This window comes from Macaca mulatta, chromosome 10 (assembly GCF_049350105.2).
Source record: "Macaca mulatta isolate MMU2019108-1 chromosome 10, T2T-MMU8v2.0, whole genome shotgun sequence".
Lineage (NCBI taxonomy): Eukaryota > Metazoa > Chordata > Mammalia > Primates > Cercopithecidae > Macaca > Macaca mulatta.
In genome coordinates this window covers 62,771,911-62,792,189 of record NC_133415.1, presented here as the reverse complement: position 1 = coordinate 62,792,189, position 20,279 = coordinate 62,771,911, and the positions used below count along the sequence as shown (strand labels likewise).

The following is a 20,279-nucleotide window of genomic DNA, read 5'->3' as shown; positions in this document are numbered from 1 at the left end:
TCGAACTCCTGACCTGAAGTGATCTGCCCACCTCAGCCTCCCAAAGTGCTAGGATTACAGGCATGAGCCACCATGCCTGGCCATTAATAGCATTTTAGATTCAATTAAATAATGGTTATAATGAGAGGATGACTTAATGAACTATTGTCAAATGTACTGAAATAATTTTTAAATATTTATATAAATAAAAGAATGTTGAACACATAAGAATGTAAGATTTAAAATATATTTAAATAAGAAATTATTTTGAATCCAAATACAGTATCAAATGAATTAGAATAGTTGAAATTTAGGTAGGAATAAACAGTTATAATTTCACTTCGGCAAGTAGAATTTTGGGATAATGTCAAAAACTGAAGCAAAAAGGAGAGAGTGCATCAGTATGCATTTGCTCTACAGATTTTTTAAAATTCTATCATCCTTCATAGGAAAAGAAGGAGCGGGTTCACTACCTCCTTGGTGAAAGAAGACCACATAAAATCAAATTATATCTAGTAGACCTTACCTATTTTTTCCTTCCTTCCTTCCTTCCTTCCTTCCTTCCTTCCTTCCTTCCTTCCTTCCTTCCTTCCTTTTTTCCCTCCTTCATTCCCTCCCTCCCTCCCTCTTTTCTTCCTTCCTCTCTCTCTCTCTCTCTTTCTTTGTTTCTCTCTTTCAAGACAGAGTCTTTCTCTGTTACCCAGGCTGGAGTGCACTCGCACCATCTCAGCTCACTACAACCTCTGCCTTCCGGGCTCAAGTGATTCTCCTGGCTCAGCCTCCCAAGTAGCTGGGATTACAGGTGTGTGCCACCACACCCAGCTAATTTTTGCATTTTTAGTAGAGACTGGTTTTCACCATGTTGGCCAGGCTGGTCTCCTGACCTCAAGTGATCCACCTGCCTCAGCCTCCCAAAGTGCTGGGATTACAGGCATGAGCCACCATGCCCAGCATTAGCCTATTGTTATAGCAGAAAATTCTTAGACTGACCCCCTATTTTTTTCTACTCCTTTGTCACAGATGTCTGACATTTCTTTCACTGAATAAAAAGGTTCTTGGTTCATGAAAAGAGATAACACTTAAAATACAATTGCCTGGTCACCATCATCACTTGTAATGGTCAGAGTCCTTAGTTGCAGGCAACAGTGTCCACTCTAGCTTAGATTAGGTAGAAAGGGATTTATTGAAAAATATTTGACAACACCAGAATCTCCAGGAGAACTAGCCAACTAGGCTGTGTGTTCATATGGTCACTACAATGAAACCAGAAAAAAATGCCTAGTTCTCGTTCTAGTGAAAATGCTGCTGCCTCCACTGCCTGCCAACTGTGATGTCACAAACTCGGCCTTGACTGCTTGGGAGGACCTGACTCCTCTGCCACTGTGCTTGCTGGAAGGCCCAGTTCTTCTACAGAGGGATGGTCCTGTAGTTTGCTTCTACATCCAGGTCTTACAGGCGTGCACATGATTGGGAGGTTCGAGGTCATATGCTTGCATCATAGCTGCATAGGAGTCTAGAAAAGATAATATTGCACACTCTCACCTCTATGACATAGGCAGACAAATCCTATAGGGATTGAAATAGGAATGTGAGTTGAGCTGGCAAACCTAACAATAGCTGCCAAACTCCTGGACTGAAACACAAGCTGAAATATAAACAATGAATCAAGAAGCATAAATAGGCCGGGCACCATGGCTCACGCCTGTAATCCCAACACTTTGGGAGGCCGAGGTGGGAGGTTCACTTGAGCCCGGGAGTTTGAGACCAGCCTGGGCAAAATAGTGAGACCCTGTCTCTACAAAAATAAATTAGCTGGGTGTGGTGGTCCCAGGTACTAGGAAGGCTGAGGTAGGAGGATCACTTGGACCTGGGAGATTAAGGCTGCAACCACTGCACTCCAGACTTCACAATAGAGCAAGACGCCGTCTCAAACAAAAATCAAGAAGAAGAGGAAGAAGAAGAAGGAGGAGGAGGAGAGAGAGGAGGGGGGAGGGGGAGGAAGAGGAGGAGGAGGAAGGAAGAGAAGAAGGAGAAGGAGGAGGAGAAGGAGGAGGAGGAGAAGAAAGAAGAAGAAGGAAGAGAGAAGGAGAAGGAGGAGAAGGAGAAGGACAAGGAGAAGGAGGAGGAGGAGGAGGAGGAGGAGGAGAAGAAGAAGAAGAAGAAGAAGAAGAAGAAGAAGAAGAAGAAGAAGAAGAAGAAGAAGAAGAAGAAGAAGAAGAAGAAGAAGAAGGAAGAAGAAGAAGAAGAGGAAGAAGAAGAAGAAGAAGAAGAAGAAGAAGAAGAAGAAGAAGAAGAAGAAGAAGAAGAAGAAGAAGAAGAAGAAGAAAGAAGAAGAAAATATAATAGTTAACTTTCTCAACTTCAATAAGACAGGGTCCCAAGAAGAGGCTAGGGTTTCTTGGATATCTGAAGTGAAGGAAGCATCAACCTTAGAGGAAGAAAAGGAACCAGACAAAACAGGGGACTAAGGCTGGAATAGACAAAACCTCCCCATTCATCATTTGTTATAGGAGAGCCTCTTATCTTCAGCGAGATAGGACTAATAGGAGTTGTCATCCATTCTAAATCCAAGCTCTGCCGAGTCTGCATTATGAAGTTTTCCCTCCGTTTTTAAGGGAGATTTACTTATACATTGACTTCATGCCCAAAGGATTCATTGAATGAATCACACAAGGAGTACAGCATATAATCTTATTATTAGGTTGGTGTAAAAGTAATTGTGGTTTTTGGCAATAAAAATGGCAAAAACCACAGTTACTTTTGCTCCAACCTAATACATTAGACACTTGTAGCTCAAGAGATATTTTCTCCCTGAAGATCTCTGATAATTTACAATATTTGGGCTCCATGAAGCCAGGTATCAAAGACATCTGCAGAAGTCACCACACACCCCACCACCTTCAAGACCTGTGGCATGACTTGGCCTCCAGAGAGATAGCTGACAGCTTTAAGTCAACTTCATAGAGGCACAATTTACATGTAATAAAATGCTCCATGTTAAGTGTACAGTTTTGATAAATGCATACACCCATGTGATCACCACCACAATTAAGAACAGCCAGCATGGGCTTTTAAAAAGAGAAGCCCAACAAGCAAGTATTTGTAATGTGTCTTCTCCATGTTCCCAGTCAGTGTATAAAATAGATTCATTTGGCATGGATATTAGGTTTAGTGGGGAGAAATGCACAAGGCCATCATAGAAATGCCACCCACTCATTCCCCTTGCTGCGTTGTTGCTTGGCAAGTTATCTCCTGACTGTGGTTGGCTTCCCTTGTGGCCATCTTGGACTTCCTCAAAGCACAGTGGCTTCAAGGCAGCAAGACTTTCCATGTGGCAGCTCAGTCCTCCAAGAGCGAGAATTCCAAGAGGCCCAGCCAGAGTGGCAATGCTTCTTATGACCTAGCCTTGAAAGTCACTTCGCCTCTTTCCTTGCCTAACGCAGCCATGGCTCGTGGTCCCAAGAAGCATCTGAAGCGGGTAGCAGCTCCAAAGCATTGGATGCTGGATAAATTGACCGGTGTGTTTGCTCCTCGTCCATCCACCGGTCCCCACAAGTTGAGAGAGTGTCTCCCCCTCATCATCTTCCTAAGGAACAGACTTAAGTATGCCCTGACAGGAGATGAAGTAAAGAAGATTTGCATGCAGCGGTTCATTAAGATCGATGGCAAGGTCCGAACTGATATAACCTACCCTGCTGGATTCATGGATGTCATCAGCATTGACAAGACGGGAGAGAATTTCCGTCTGATCTATGACACCAAGGGTCGCTTTGCTGTACATCGTATTACACCTGAGGAGGCCAAGTACAAGTTATGCAAAGTGAGAAAGATCTTTGTGGGCACAAAAGGAATCCCTCATCTGGTGACTCATGATGCCCGCACCATCCGCTACCCCGATCCCCTCATCAAGGTGAATGATACCATTCAGATTGATTTGGAGACTGGCAAGATTACTGATTTCATCAAGTTCGACACTGGTAACCTGTGTATGGTGACTGGAGGTGCTAACCTGGGAAGAATTGGTGTGATCACCAACAGAGAGAGGCATCCTGGATCTTTTGACGTGGTTCACGTGAAAGATGCCAATGGCAACAGCTTTGCCACTCGACTTTCCAACATTTTTGTTATTGGCAAGGGCAACAAACCATGGATTTCTCTTCCCCGAGGAAAGGGTATCCGCCTCACCATTGCTGAAGAGAGAGACAAAAGACTGGCGGCCAAACAGAGCAGTGGGTGAAATGGGTCCCTGGGTGCCATGTCAGACCTTTGTACGTAATTAAAAATATTGTGGCAGGAAAAAAAAAAAAAAAAAAAAAGAAAGTCACTTCTGCTGCATTCTGCAGTTCAAGCAAGTCACTGGGACCAGCAAGGGGAGGAGTATGAGACCTCACCTCTTAATGGGTAGAGTTACATGTGTATACAACAGAAACTATCACAGAGCTGTATTTGGAGATTCTCTACAACAATAGGCCATAAAATGGCTTAAAGACTTTTTGGACAGAGTATTGGACAGACCCTAAGGATCTGGGCTTCAGGCTCTGCCAGGCGTACTCAGGTGACACTCACTGAGCCCATAGAACACATCAGGGTTTCCTCTCTCCAATCACTTGGGGTCAGACGCAAATGAGGTGCATACAAATAGGGAGAGCCCTGTGAGCCTGAAGGAGGAGCCCGGGCCTCACCACTGTTCTTAATTGTGGTGGTGATCACATGGGTGTATGCATTTATCAAAACTGTACACTTAACATGGAGCAGTTTATGACATGTAAATTGTGCCTGTATGAAGTTGACGTAAAGTGGTCAGCTCCCCCACCAAAGCAGAGTGTGGGCATTTCCCATAGGAACTTGGCATACCACAGCAGAAAGTCTCAGAACTGGCCTGGCGACAGCAGCATGAGCTCTGGATGAGAAAGCCACCGTGAGAGCAGGGCCTGGGCTTCCTCTGACTTCAGCCCTCTGAGGCCATCTGCTGCCTGGGACCCATCTGTTCCCTGCCCTGAGGGTTACTGTTGGGGACGTTCTGCTAAGGCTGAGTAGAGAGGCCTCAGCCACGCTGGATATTGAGACCAAAGTTGAAAAGGAGGATTGGATTCTGGAATAAACAAATTGGAAAGAAGAATTCTCTGGCAGACTCAAGGGTGAGATTCCAGAGGCCAGTGCATTTGGGGAAGCCTGAGAAGCAGGGAACAGAGGAGCAGAGCTGTTGGAACAGCCTGCAGGGGAGCAAATGGGGAGAAACGAAAAGACACCAGGCAGGCCCCAGGAAAAGAAAAGAAATGTCTCCCAGGAGAGAGGCCAGAACCATCTGGAACTCGGGGAAGTTGTCCACCTCAGCCCCAGCCTGGCCACCGCAGCGGGAATCTCTATGCACATACTGAAGGTGGCACCAGGGGGTGCACACAGGGGAGGAGCCCTTCGTCTGCAGCACATGCAGCAAGGGCTTCATTCAGGGCTCCAGCCTCACTGTGCACCAGGTGTGCACACAGTGTGAAGCCATCCATGTGCCCTGAGTGCAGCAAGACCTCAACCACAGACAGCTCTTGCCTCCTGATGTACCAGAGGAGCCACACGGGCAAGAGGCCCTTTGAGTGCTCTGAATGCGGCAAGGCCTTCACCTGCAGCTCTGACCTCCTGGTGCCCCAGCGGACGCACGGTGGGGAGAAACCCCATCACTGCACCCAGTGCCCAGTGCGGGAAGGCCTGTGGCCAGGGCTCCCACCTCATCTTTCACCAGACCACTCATGCCCGGAGGAAACACCAGCTGGCTTTCCTGATGAGAGCCCAGTGTTGATGCCCCAGGGCTTCAGGTCCAACACTGAATCCAAGTAAGAGCAAGCTGAGCCTTTGTCAGCAACCTAGCTCCGTGCCAGGGCTGCGGAACAAGGCTGGGGCAGGCTCCCCCAGGGTCTTTGGAGAGACAAGATACACGCACATGTAAACATACACAAGTGACCAAACGCACCAGGTGACAAGACAGGATAAAGGCTGACGTGTGTGAGAGACAGCCAGATTGGCCTGGAGTGGGTGCCGAGGTGAGGCCTCAGTGGGCCGGTTCTGGAAGAATGGCTTGGGACCAGGTTGATGGGAGGCAACCCGGGGAGGGGACCAAGCTAAGCACAAGGATGACTGCATGTGGGCCCCAGTGAAAGGAGAGACTGAATATGGAGTCTCAAATCCGGCTTGAGATGCACATGGGGAAGTGGAGGATTCAGGTTGGAAGTCCTGGTGTGTGAGGGCTACAACCAAAGCCACAGTCCCACCCACACTACTGGGCTTCCTGTGCCAGGGTGACCCGAGGTGAGCCACTGAGCATCACTGTCATAGCTGTCCAGGACAAAATGGATGTTGTGTGCTCTGATTCAATGCCCTGTGTCCTCCACTGACACTGCCATAAGCAAGCTTTCAGCCCCAGGAGCAGCGGCACAGCTCTGCCTGCTTCCCACTCTCCAAATCTCTTACAAGCACATCTGATTAGTAGGACCTACCTAGAGCACACCAGAACCCTAGCTGCAAGGGAGTCTAGGAGATGTGATTTGCTTTCCATGCTCTGTAGTGTAGCTAGACATACCAGAAGGGGCTGGAATGGATGTGGAGTACCATTCTACTATATCCACCACAGAAATCTGCTGGTACTGGTCCTGGAATACATTTGAGAAGGATTGTTCTCGTCAGGGAATGAGGGGTAAATTCTGTGAGTTTGAAGCACTAAAATCGACCTCACTGAACCCTGTCCTTAGGGACCCATCCCTGCAATCCCCAGCAGAGGCCAATCCAGGGTCTTCCATCAACATGGGAAAGCACACTTTCTCCAGGCATAAACACACCAAGGTAAATCTTGGTGGGTTTACCTTACCTCACACCGATGAGACCCATAAAATCTCCTGCATTTGCTACCACTAGGACTTGGCTATCCTTGAACTTTTCATTTCAATGAATTGCTTTTCTAAATTTATTATGTGTGCTACTCAAGTGAACACAAGGAATCGTTTGCCTAATTTTGCCTCCATTTTAAAGGGTCACCATGCCCCTCCGTCCCCTGACTTTCCCCATTACCATGTGGTTTAATAGCTCAGCATGGACTTGTGTTACCAACACAAGATTTATTCAGGCCCCAGTTCTTTATTTATAACAGCTTGTAAGCCTCCTCCTCCTTTTCCTCAACAAAAAAAACAAGGAAACCGAACAACTACCAATCCTGACAGCTTTTATCCAATACTCAAGCTTTCGTCCGCTCTCGATATTCCCGTCACTAACGGCTGTGTCATTGGCAGAGTTCTTCCGCAACAATCAGATCTTGATGGCTCACACTGGCAGAAACACATTTAAAAACACTGCATTAATTCCAGCCCCAAACGCAAGCAGATAAGGATGATGTGACTCAAGAATTTACCCCAAGTGACAGAAACTGAACTCCTCCTAAGGAAAGACTCTTTAGCATTCAGCAGCTGAAATTTCAAGTCTCACTGCTTTTGGTGGTAGTTTTATATGTGTATTTCAAAAATCACCTGGAAATCTCCAGCTCCTTAAGGTGGCTCCCTTTAAATCTTTTTAAATGACATGGTGTGTCAATTGCCTCCTTCCACTGACATCTTCCATGTCCTCGGGCCAGTCCAGCCACTGACACAGACTAGTATTTGGTGACAGATGGTTCCGTGAGCTTCTGGGAAGGCCATATCTCACTTTTGGAATGCAAGTGATAGCCGAGTTCCTCCAGAGCCTTGTTTATTATACTATTACTGCACACAAACTCATTAGATGTAAAACCCTCTGCCAGTCAACTTGATCCCGCTCTTCCCCAGCTGTCCCACTGGCAGCCCGAAGATGATGACAGATGATGAGACTGACAGACAGCCCGACTGCCATCTTCTGCCTTCCCAAATTTAAAGCCGGGCATTACTCAAGAGAGGGATGTGCCAGGGAAGAGAGCTAGAAAGCCTCTCTGGAGCACGCTGAGGTTTCATCACCATAGTCGTTCATGAAATGGTGTTCACAGGGTGCCACTGGCCAAGGCTTCCTGACATTTGCAAGCACACTCATTGCCACTGTATGAAATCAACCGAAATCGGATGCATCTCTCCCTCCAGTCCCCTGGGAATGCTGTCAGTCTTGCCTCCTGGTCCCAATTCTCACCAAGGACCAGTCTTTCTCTCTGTTCAGATATACCTGCATCTAGTCTCAATGCACAAACATTTCTCATTGGCATTTTTGCAGCAATATAAAAAGTAGCACTTTACTTATTCACACATTCAACAGGAGCATCACTGGGGAGTACTTGCTGTGCCCCAGGCACCATGTCAGGCTGGATACATGGAGAAATGAATTTGGCATAATCCCTGACTTCAAGGACTTCATTGCCTTGTAGGGAAAAACCAGATCATCTCAAGGTGAACTGTTTAGGGCAATGTCTCAGCTGCTGTGACAAACAGGCCCCGAAATACAGTGGCTCAGAGAACAGGGAAGTTCATTTTGCTCTCATTCATTAACAGCCTCCAGTTTGGCAGGTGGCTCTGCTCCGCACGTTCTGAAGCCCTTCCATTTCATTGCATTTCATCCCTCCACCAACCCCAGGGGACCATCCTGGTCTGCATGGCCAAGCGAGTTCCAGGCACTGGAGAAGGGAGAGAGTGGAAGTCCTAGGAAAGAGATGTCCTTTTAAGGAGGACCATGGGAATTTCTCCAGTTCTACTGGTGAATGCTTGGCTACTTGGCCACACCTAGCCATGGGGTAGGTCAGGAAACATTTACCACCTGGACAGCCGTATTCTCAGGAAGAAGAGCAACGTGAATTTTGGTGGAACACTGGCAGTCTTTATCACACAATGCTATGTGCTAAATACTGGTAGGGAAACAGCTCAGGAGAGGCCAGACCATGCAATGGTTAAACAATCTGGTTCAGGAGTCAGACAAATCTACATTCAAATCCCAGTACTCAGCACAGTGTCATATACATAGTAAGTACCCAACAATTATTAGCTGACAGCATTATTATTTACTATTCCATGGAAACGCACTTGGATTGGATAGACTGCTTGTGAGTGGTTCCTGTTAGGCTTAGATAAGGAAGGAAACTTTGGGCTGAGTCTTGAAGGTCCAGTAAGAGTTCAGCATGTGCACAATTGCGGGTTCAGTCATTCTGGGCATGGGTGTGCCAAGGGAAGTGTGTGACCACGATATTATTTTTACCTGTCAACAGTAAGAATTTTCTCATACCAAGGGAGCTCATATTAGGTTCCTGAGGTTCACATTCTCACCATGTAATAACATCGAACCTCAGCAAATCCCCTTGGGAGGATGACAGAGAAGAGAGACTATCAACATACATCATGAGAATCAGTGAACAGGAACGTGCTGAAACTGAGGACAGACAGCAGAAAACCCAGGACTGTGATCTAATGAGAAACTCATCCTTATTGGAGGATTAGAATCCAAACTGGAGTCTTTATAATCCTAATGTCTCAAATGATAGTCTTTTTTAAAAAGTGTGCACTGCAGTCAGATAGGTTTGGCAAATGCTTTATTTTTTTAACTTTTATTTTAGAATGAAGATATTTTATTTTAGAATTTAGAATTAAAATATTTTATTTTAGAATTAAAATACATGGGCAGGCTTGCATATAGGTAAATTGCATGTCCTGGGGGTTTGGTGTACAGATTATTTTGTCACCGAGGTAATAAGCATAGTAGCCAATAGGTAGTTTTTCAATCCTCTCCCTCCTCCCACTCTCCACCATCAAGTAGGTCCTACTATCTGTTGTTCCGTTCTTTGTTACCATGTGTACTCCATGTTTAGCTCCCACTTATAGGTGAGAACGTGCAGTATTTGGTTTTCTGTTCCTGCATTTGTTTTTTTGGGATAATGGCTTCCAGCTGCATCCATGTTGCTTCAAAGGACATGATCTTGTTCTTTGCTATTGTGAATGGTGCTGTGATGAACATACGTGTTCATGTGTCTTTATGGTAGAATGATTTCTATTCCTTTGGGTATATATCTAATAATGGGATTGCTGGGTCGAATGGCAGTTCTAAGTTCTTTGAGAAATTGCCACACTGCTTTCCACATGGCTGAACTAATTTACATTTCCACTAGCAGCGTCTAAGTGTTCCCTTTTCTCCACGACCTCTCCATTTTTTGACTTTGTAATAATTGTCATTTTGACTGGTGTGAGATGGTACCACATTGTGGTTTTGATTTGAATTTTTCTAATGATTAGTGGTGTAGAGCATTTTTTCATATGCTCATTGGCTGCATGTGTGTCTTCTTCTGAAGAGCGTTCATGTCCTTTGCCCAATTTTTGATGGGGTTGTTTTCTGATTGTTAATAAGTTCCCTATAGATGCTGGATATTAGACCTTTGTTGGATGCATAGTTAGCAAATACTGTCTCCCATTCTGCAGGTTGTCTGTTTACTCTGTTGATAGTTCTTTTTGCTGCACAGATGCTCTTTAGTTTAATTAAGTCCCAGTTGTCAATTTTTGTTTTTGTTGCAATTGCTTTTGGCATTTTCATCAGGAAATTTTTGCCAGGGTTTATGTTCACAATGATATTTCCTAGGTTATCTTCCAGAGTGTTTATAGATTTAGGTTTTACATTTAACTCTAATCCATCCTGAGTTGATTTTTGTTTGTGGTATAAGGAAGGAATCCAGTTTCAATCTTCTGCATATGGCCAGTAAGTTATCCAAGCACTATTTATTGAATAGGGAGCCCTTTCTTTATTATTCCTTTATTTATTACTCCTAGTGTGTATGAGCTTCTTAAATTCTTGGAGTAGTCCTGTAATAAGGAAACTCTTGTTTTCCCCATTTTTCACTGAACGGTTTGATCACTGCATTCAACTTAGGTGCCTTGTAGGGCCAATGAGCAGATAATTTTGAGACACGGTCTTATCAAGTACCCTGTTCCTGTGGATGTTGGCCCACAGTAAATTTCCACTAACCATAGCTCTTCATCCCTATGTGTGGTTAACTGTCTGTTTAGTGACCCCCACCCGCATAAGCCTCTCCTTGTATCTAACTCCTTTGAAGCTGGCCCGGCTTTGTGACCGTGGCAGAAGTGACACAGTACTTGTTCTAGGCCTAAGCCCTGTGAAGCTCTGGCAACTTCTATTTTTGCACTTTAGGGGAAGCCAGCTGTCGTATAAGAAGTCCAGCTACTCTGAGACCACCATGCTGTGTGGAAGCCCAAGCTCACTACATGGACAGGACATGTGGAGAGAACCCAGGAACCAGGCAATAGCAAGTGACTCCTTTCAGCCCCCAGCACTGGAGCACTAGAGGTGATGCCACAGGACCAGAGAGGAGCACCTGCCCGAAGTGCAGACTGGGAGCAAAGAAGCAATTGTTGTTTTTTATGCTCCATATTCTGGGCTGGTCTATTACACAGCAATAGATATTCAGAACTGTGTTTTCCACTCTAGCTGAGTGGAGTCCTGAGCAGACCAGCTAGGTCCTCTGATGCCTTCACTCTCCTTTCCTCTGTGGTCACTTCTTTCTTTATGGCCTAAATCCCCCAGCCAGCATCTCCAAAGAACAAGGACGGCTCCTTCCTAGTCACAACACGATCATGACATGAGGACCATTGACACTAATTCAAGAATGCCACCCAACATATAGTCCATTCACAATTCCCAATTTGCACGAAAATCTTCTATTCTAGCATTTTTTTTAACTCAAGGAGCTACTTAAGGCTTCCTCATTGCATTTGGCTTTCATGAATGTGAAGAATTCCTGGAAAGCATTTATTTCACTAAAGAAAAAAGATCCTCACTAGAAGTCAGCTGGGAGTAGTGACTCACACCTCTAATTTCAGCACTTTAGGAGGCAGAAGTGGGAGGATGGCTTGAGCCCAGGAGTTTCAGACCAGCTTGGCCAATATGGTGAAACCCCATCTCTACTAAAAATACAAAAATTAACCAGGCATGGTGTCATGTGTCTGTAATCCCAGCTACTCAGGAAGCTGAAGTGGGAGGACTGTCTGGGCCCAGGAGGTTGAGGCTGCAGTGGCTGTGATAGTGCCACTGCACTCCAGCCTGGGTGACAGAGCCAGACCTTGTCTCACGGTGTGATTATTACCTGGGCAACTCTTTGCTGCTCTCTGAACTGGGAACAACACCTGTTCTACCTATTTCTCAGGTTATAAGTTTCAGTAAAAGTCATTTACTTGTGGTGAACACTATTCTAACTGGTCTTGTCTGGGTGAAAATGTGCTTTCACAGAAACTGTTTTCATTTCCGGTTACACATACACACCTGGTATGCTCACTGTCTGGCATATTGGCTTCTTCATGGGCCTCATCCACATTCTCGCTTTACTTCTTGATGGCTCATGTATTTCTCTGTATAGTAATTCCACGCTGTGCATTTCTCCTATGGAAACATCTGGTTCCTTCAGTGGATCTTTTCTGGGTAGAGACGCATCTCTCTGCAGGGGGTTGCTTAGAAGGAATGAGACCTCGAGTGGGAGAAGGGAAGAGGAAGGTAAAACAGTTTTTGCAGTGCAGTATCAGGAGAGAGGGATAGTAACTCAACACAGGGCTTTCCTGCCCCTGTTGGTGGAAGAGGCAGTAGGACATTTCCAGAAACCCAGAGGAGTCCAGGATACATGAGTCTAGAAACGCTATCATGGCGTTGAAATCAATTTTTTGTTTGCATGAAGAACCAGGCATACACACACTAATTCTCCTTGGTTTGTGCACTATCTGCTCTGCTCCCAAGCTGAGTAAATTCACAAGCTTCTTACTGACATCGCAGAGGAGGACCCTGAAGGTTACTGGTGAGTTTACACTGCCTGTACATGGTGTGGAAGTCATTATTTTACTGTAATAAACATTAAACAGTTCACAAAGATATGCAAAGGTTGACTGGTGATCTCAATCGTTTTATGTTGTGAGTCCCCATTCTGCAGTACTCTAAGGAGGGAAAGGAACCATCACCCTTGGTTTAGATGGCTCCCCTCCTCCCTGCTCTCCCCCAGGAAACCATAAGAAAACAGAAGGCTGTGGGACCCCACTGGCTATAACTAGGACCTTGGGAGTCTGATGTAAATGTTTACCTATGTTTTCCCAAGGAAACAGCATTGTCAGAACCGGGAAAGGAATTAGAGAAAAGAAGGCGAAAGAACAGATTGCAGTCTCCATCTTCTGTGTGGCCTCGGGGGACGAACCACTGATTAAAAATGGAAGGTCAATATCATCTCTGCTGGGTAAACTTGAGATCCTTGAAGAGCCTCTCAGCCCAGTAGGACTCTCAAGCCCTGCTCTGGAGTGAGCAGAAAGGAGACGCAGTGGTTTCCCCTTGAAGGCTGATCTTGGCCTGAGCTCATCATTAAATAAGAGGCACGTAGATCTTTACACTGCCGGTGCTGCCCTGGTCAGAAAGGCATTCGTCACAGCTCCAGGCTTTAATTTCCTAAAGAGGCCAAGGTGGAAGTCACTCCAAGGCTCTCTTTTCAGAAAATGGGAAATGACGTTGGCCCTGAGTCCAGAATAGCACATGGGTGCCTATTTGCATAGCTTGATCGCAAGGCTTGTCTGTGACCACTCCTGACCCCTCCATGCAAACTCTGCCTCCATCTGCTGAACACAGCCAGTCCCTTTTCTAGGGCAGCCAAAGCTTTGTTCTGAGATTTCAAAATAGATGTCAAATATTATTACAGCTGCAGTTTGGGATCATGGCCATCTTAGTGGTTATAAACAGAAGTTCTGAGGTGGCCACATTCCCACTGTGGGGTGGGGGTCCAGGAGAATCTCCTCCCTCTTTGCCCCCACCCACCATCCCTGAGCCCTTGAACCTCTCCCCATAAGGATGTTCTGCAGGGCTTTGCATAGTTGTTTGCTCTGAATTCCCTGCTTCCTTACCTGTTAGATGAGACACAGTCAGGCGATGGTGTCTGATATCCCAAGAAGATGGCTCTGAAAACAGAATCAGGTGTAGCGTGGGGAACCACTGGAGACAGCAGATACCCACGCACCTTGGCTTGTCCCATCCAGTGTGAATTTTCTGTGAACATAACCGCTTCCTGGTGATTTCTCCTGCAGGTCCTGGGTCACCTGAACACTTGGCTCTGGGCACACCTGGGAGTGGCCAAGACCTGAGGCAGGAACAGTCCCCGTTCCCGTGGTAGAAGATTCTTCCCTTTCCAGATCCCTGGCTGGCTGCTTGCTGGGACGCCGGCTGGCTTGTTAGAGGGTGCAGCCCTGACTCTGCACCCTTCTTTGAGCGGCAGTTCCCAAACCTGAGTGACACTGGGGTCTCCTGGCGAGCATATTAAAACCTGGATCCTGGCCAGGCGCGGTGGCTCAAGCCTGTAGTCCCAGCACTTTGGGAGGCCGAGACGGGTGGATCACGAGGTCAGGAGATCAAGATCATCCTGGCTAACACGGTGAAACCCCGTCTCTACTAAAAAAATACAAAAAACTAGCCGGGCGAGGTAGCGGGCGCTTGTAGTCCCAGCTGCTCGGGAGGCTGAGGCAGGAGATGGCGTGAACCCGGGAGGCGGAGCTTGCAGTGAGCTGAGATCCGGCCACTGCACTCCAGCCTGGGCGACAGAGCGAGACTCCGTCTCAAAAATAAATAAATAAATAAATAAATAAATAAATAAATAAATAAATCAAACCTGGATCCCTGGGACCCACCCCAGAGATTCAAATCCAGAAGTCTGGTTTAGGGCCTGAGAATATGAATATCTCCTACAAGTTCTCAGGAAATACTAATGCTGGACCAGGGACCACACTTTGACAACCACTGCCTTAGATCTCCGTGGTATCCAGTAATTACTCTCTGTCTCCTTGTTTTCTGAGCACATCCTCACACTGTGCGCAAACTAGGACCCCGAACCATGGGACCCTTTTCTCTCCAGAGTTCATTTGACAGGTATTTTCTGAATTGACCCCTGGTGGAACATGGAAAGGAATACAAGCGCCACCAACCGCAGGAGTTGACCTTTGAATTGGTTTCTGGTCAAAGGTAATCATAGATGAATAAAAGCAAAAGAATTTTATGGCCGGGCGTGGTGGCTCACGCCTATAATCCCAGCACTTTGAGAAGCCAAGGCAGGCAGATCACTTGAGGTCAGGACCAACCTAGTCAACATGGTGAAACCAGTCTCTACTAAAAATACGAAAACTAGCCGAGAGTGGTGGCGCATGCCTGTAATCCCAGCTGCTTGGGAAGGTGAGGCAGGAGAATCACTTGAACCTGGGAGGCTGAGGTTGCAGTGTGCCAAGATCATGCCACTGCGAAACACAGTAAGACTATGTTTCCAAAAAAAAAAAAAAAAAAGAATTTAGGAATGAAGGAGAATTTAAACTTCACTGACTAGTTTAACCACCTGTGAGCCCATCTTATAAATATCCCATCTTCCAAAGTCCATTTATAAATTGGTTGTTTCATGCTCAGAACTCATCTCATGCAATCAGGATTCTACATGGTGGCTAATTGAATGTTTAGATCAGTTCACAAAAGCTTAGTCACCCCATAACATGGCTGCAATTACTAATTTTGCACAAAAACAAAAAGTAGGAAGATAAATTTTATTCTAACTTTCATAAGATGTTTAAACATAAAGAGTAAATCAAAAGTTTATCTTCTAGGCAGGGAGTGGTGGCTCACGCCTGTAATCCTAGCACTTTGGGAGGCCGAGGGGGGTGGATCACCTGAGGTCAGAAGTTCGTGACCAACCTGACCAATATGATGAAACACCTTCTCTATTAAAAGTACAAAAAAACAAAAAATGAGCTGGGCATGGTGGTAGGTGCCTGTAATCCCAGTTACTCATGAGACTGAGGCAGGATAATCGCTTGAACCCGGGAGGCGTAGGATACAGTGAGCTGAGATCACGCCATTGCACTCTAGCCTGGGCGACAGAGCGAGACTGCACCTCAAAAAAAAATAAAAATAAAAGAGGCCAGGCGCGGTGGCTCACACCTGTAATCCCAACACTTTGGGAGACTGAGGCAGGCGGATCGCGAGGTCAGGAGGTCGAGACTATCCTGGCTAACGTGGTGAAACCCCGTCTCTACTAAAAATACAAAAAAAAAAAAAATTAGCCAGGCATGGCGGTGGGCGCCTGTAGTCCCAGCTACTCGGAAGATTGAGGCAGGAGAATGGTGTGAACCCAGGAGGCAGAGCTTGCAGTGAGCTGAGATCGTGCCACTGCACTCCAGCCTGTGCGACAGAGTGAGACTCCGTCTCAAAAAAAAAAAAAAAAAGGAAAAAAAGTTTCTCTGTTAATAAACAATCATTTTACAATGTGTCATATTACAAATAATTAAGATAAAATAAAATGAGATAAAATTTAATTTGATATGGCATATTAGTGGGGAGCTCAGTGGATATCCCACCAGAGCAGCCAGCATACTTTTGAGAGCTTTAGACAGGGACTAACTTCATTTCTGAACATGTAGACTTCTAGGGCAACTTGGAGAAATGGCTGATTCCAGAGCTGGCACAGCGAAAGTTCAAGATGAGCCTGGAACATCTTATTGTGCCAGAAGAAAAGGGCAAACTCTAAAAACGTTGGAAACATCGAAAGGATGCAGGAGCTAATTTGAAGGGGCTCCCACTGACCACATTTGAGACAATATGAACGTTAACATAAGCCAAAATAAGACCGGGTTCAGTGGGTCATGCCTATAATCCCAGTACTTTGAGAGATTGAGGTGGGAGGATCCCTTAAGGCCAGGAGTTTGAGACCAGCCTGGGCAACACAGACCCTGTCTCTACAAAAGAAAAAATTTTTTAACTAGCTGGGCATGGTGGTGCGTGCCTATAGTCCCAGCTACTGAGGAGGCTGAGGTGGGAAGATCTCTTGAGCCCAGGAGTTGGAGGCTGCAGTAGCTATGACTGCGGCACTGCACTCCAGCCTGGATGGCAGAGAGAGACCCTGTCTCTATAAAAAAAAAATTTTAAAAATCAAAATAAAAAATGACAGCAAAGGATTATAACCCATAAATAAAAGAAGAATCCATCTGTCCATGGTTATTATACACACATACACTCTTTGTGTGTGTGTGTGTATATATGACAACTAATAGCAAATACATATAACATATATATACATATACATTATTAGCATATTATGTATATTATTTATGTGTGTATAGTAGTATACATTACCATACTGCATTATACTACATAGTATAACGTATTCTATATATAAATGGTAAAAATAATTTTTAGTATATTATATATGTGTGTATAGTATTATACTACATAGTATAATGTGTTTTAGTATATTTAGTGTATTATGAATATGTATATATGTGTGTTATTTTTGTATATTATGAATATGTATGTATGCATGCATATTTGTATATAGCAGTTATACATTATTAGTTGGCATTCTCCTATGAAGAGCTTTCCCTTCTGGCCGGGTGCAGTGCCTCAAACCTGTAATTCCAGCACTTTGGGAGGCCAAGGCAGGTGGATCACTTGAGGTCAGGAGTTTGAGACCAGCCTAGCCAATATGGTGAAGCCCCGTCTCTACTAAAAATACAAAATTTAGCTGGGTGTGGTGGCACACACCTGTAATCCCAGCTACATGGGAGGCTGAGGCAGGAGAATCACTTGAACTCGGGAGGCAGAGGTTGTGGTGAGCCGAGATAGCACCACTGCAGTCAAGCCTGGGCAACAGAGCAAGACTCCATCTCAGAAAAACAAAACAAAACAAAACTTTCCTTTCTCTCCTATTTAGGTAACGAATGTAGAAGGAATGATGAAGTTAGAAACATCACCATTTTGGACTGGGTGCAGTGGCTCACGCCTATAATCCCAGCACTTTGGAAGCCCAAGTCAGGCGGATCACTTCAGACCAGGAGTTCGAGACCAGTCTGGCCAACATAGCAAAATCCCGTCTCTACTGAAAAATACAAAAATTAGCCAGGCATGGTGGTGCACACCTGTAATCCCAGCTACTTGGGAAACTGAGGCAGGTGACTAGCTTGAACCTGGGAGGCAGAGGTCGCAGTGAGCTGAAATCTTGCCTCTGCACTCCAGTCTGGGTGACAGAGAGCGAGAACTCTGTCTCAAAAAAAAAAAAAAAGGAAAGAAAAGAAAAAGAAAAAAGAGAGAAAGAAAAAGAAAGAGAGGGAGAGAAAGAAGAAAGAAAGAGAAAAGAAACATCATCATTTTGCAGCCATCATGATATTGAGTCACACAGGAATCATCAATGGATGTTAAAAGTAGTGCATGAACATATGGTTAAGAACAGGGCATTTACATATTCTCAAAATATTAACTCCCAAATTACTTATTAATTACAAAGAGAAAAATAATGACTTTCCAGTGGAGAACCCTGGGGGTCACCACCTTACCCAAGAGATCAACGTTAGTGCCGCCAGCAGTGGGACATATCGACCTTCAACGCACTATACAGACAGCAGTGTACTGCTGTGCTGTTCCTCCCCAAAATGTGTGATCTAAAACTAATGAGGAAATATCAGACAAGCTCACACTGAGGAACAGCCTACAAAAGAACTGTTCTGCACTTTTAAAAAACATTAAGGTCAAGAAAGGCAAAGAAGGAAGAAGGAACGTCCCAGATGGAGGTAGGGTAAAGAGTCCCAGCAGCTCAGTGCAAATGTGTGACCCTGGGGTCCCAGACTGGAAACATGGCTGTAGAGGACATTATTAGGGGACAAAGGACAAAAACTGAACATGGACTGTTTATTTAGTAGTAACAATGTATCAATAGTTTTGCTGATTTTTATCAAAATCAGGACAGAGGTTTAGAAAATGCTGTCAGATATTCAGGGATAAAGGGGAGCACGATCTCTCTGTCTTAGTCTGTTTAGAGTTGCTATAAAGGAATATTTGAGGCCAGGTAATTTTTTTTTTTTTTTTTGAGATGTGGTCTCAGTCTGTCACCCAGGATGGTGCAATTTCGGCTCACCGCAACCTCTGTCTCCTGGGCTCAAGTGATCCTCCCACCTCAGTCTCCTGAGTAGCTGGGACTACAGGTATGTGCCACCACACCGGGCTAATTTTTTTTTTTTTTTTTTTTTGTATTTTTAGTAGCGACAGAGTCTTACCATGTTGCCCAGGCTGGTCTCAAACTCCTGAGCTCAAGCAATCACCCACCTCAGTCTACCAAAGTGCTAGGATTACAGGTGTGAGCTACTGCACCTGACCAAGGCTGGGTCATTTGTAAAGAAAAAAGGTTTATTTGACTCTGTTCTGCAGGCTGTAGAAGCAGCATGGCATCAGCATCTGCTCAGCTTCTGGGAGGATCTCAAGCTGCTTCCACTCATGGCAGAAGGCAAAGCGGAGCTGGCTTTGTAGAGATCACCTGGCAGGAGAGGAAGCAAGAGAGAGTGAGAAGGGGAGGGGCCAGCTCTTTTTAGCAACCACTGCTTGTGGAAACTAACAGTGAGAACTCACTCACCCTGCTCCCAGGGCATTAATCTATTCATGAGGGATCCTCTCTCGTGTATGACCCAAACACCTCCTGTTTATTCCCACCTCCAACACTGGGGATCAAATTTTAACATGAAGTTTGGAGGGAAAAACATCCAAACTATAGCGCTAACTTTACTCAAATGGTTCAGAAAATATGTGTAATGTGTGTGTGAGAGAGACAGAATGACAAAACAAATGTGGCAAAGTGTTTACACATCATCAAACTGAATAAAGAGTATATGGGCATTCTGTGCACCATTCTTGCAGTTTTTCTGAGAGTGTGAAATTATTTCAAAATAAACAAGTTTTTCAAAGCATAGGTTTTCTTTTTTCCTGATGTGGGACATCACTAACCCTCTTTTGTGCTCAGAGGTCACTGTCAGTGTCTCCTCACTCCCAAATAAAATCAATGTGTAAACTACTTTATTCAGATGGCAAAGCAATTTCTTTGCCTTCCCCCAGGGCACTGTTTGTGCCCCTTCCACCTTGAATCTTTCTAGCCTTGAGTGCAAGCTCTCTTTCAATTCAGGATTTCTTTCTTTTGGTCCCATCCAGGATCTTTGACTTGGATTGGAAACCAGGTCTTAACATATGGGTGTTAATGCTCAGACCTCACTTTCTGTTTACACTGTCCAGACACACCCCATCGTTGTGCACTCTCACCTTTGGGCGCTACCAGGGTCCAAGGCCATTGGTCAATTAATGTGTAACCAGGACCATTAGAATCCAGAGGATGAGGAAACTAGAGATGGGAATGTGGCGGCCTGGACCCCAAACTAGTGCTAGTGAAAAAGTGGGCAGCCCTCACTCAAGGGAGGACATGGCTTTACTTCTCCTGATCTCAGAAGATCAGCATTATAAGAAGGGAACAGAGAGGGACAGAGCATGTCATCCCTGTGCAGGGGCAG

The 20,279-nt window shown here is 45.3% G+C and overlaps 1 protein-coding gene across 1 annotated transcript; it reads left to right on the top strand.

The window, feature by feature from the left end:
- The first annotated feature begins 3,401 nt into the window (after nt 1–3,401).
- Nucleotides 3,402–4,299, top strand: LOC144332028 (small ribosomal subunit protein eS4, X isoform). Its single transcript, XM_077951106.1, has one exon. The coding sequence runs from the start codon at nt 3,425–3,427 to the stop codon at nt 4,214–4,216; it is 792 nt and encodes a 263-aa protein (XP_077807232.1). The 5' UTR covers nt 3,402–3,424; the 3' UTR covers nt 4,217–4,299.
- Nucleotides 4,300–20,279: the final 15,980 nt, after the last annotated feature.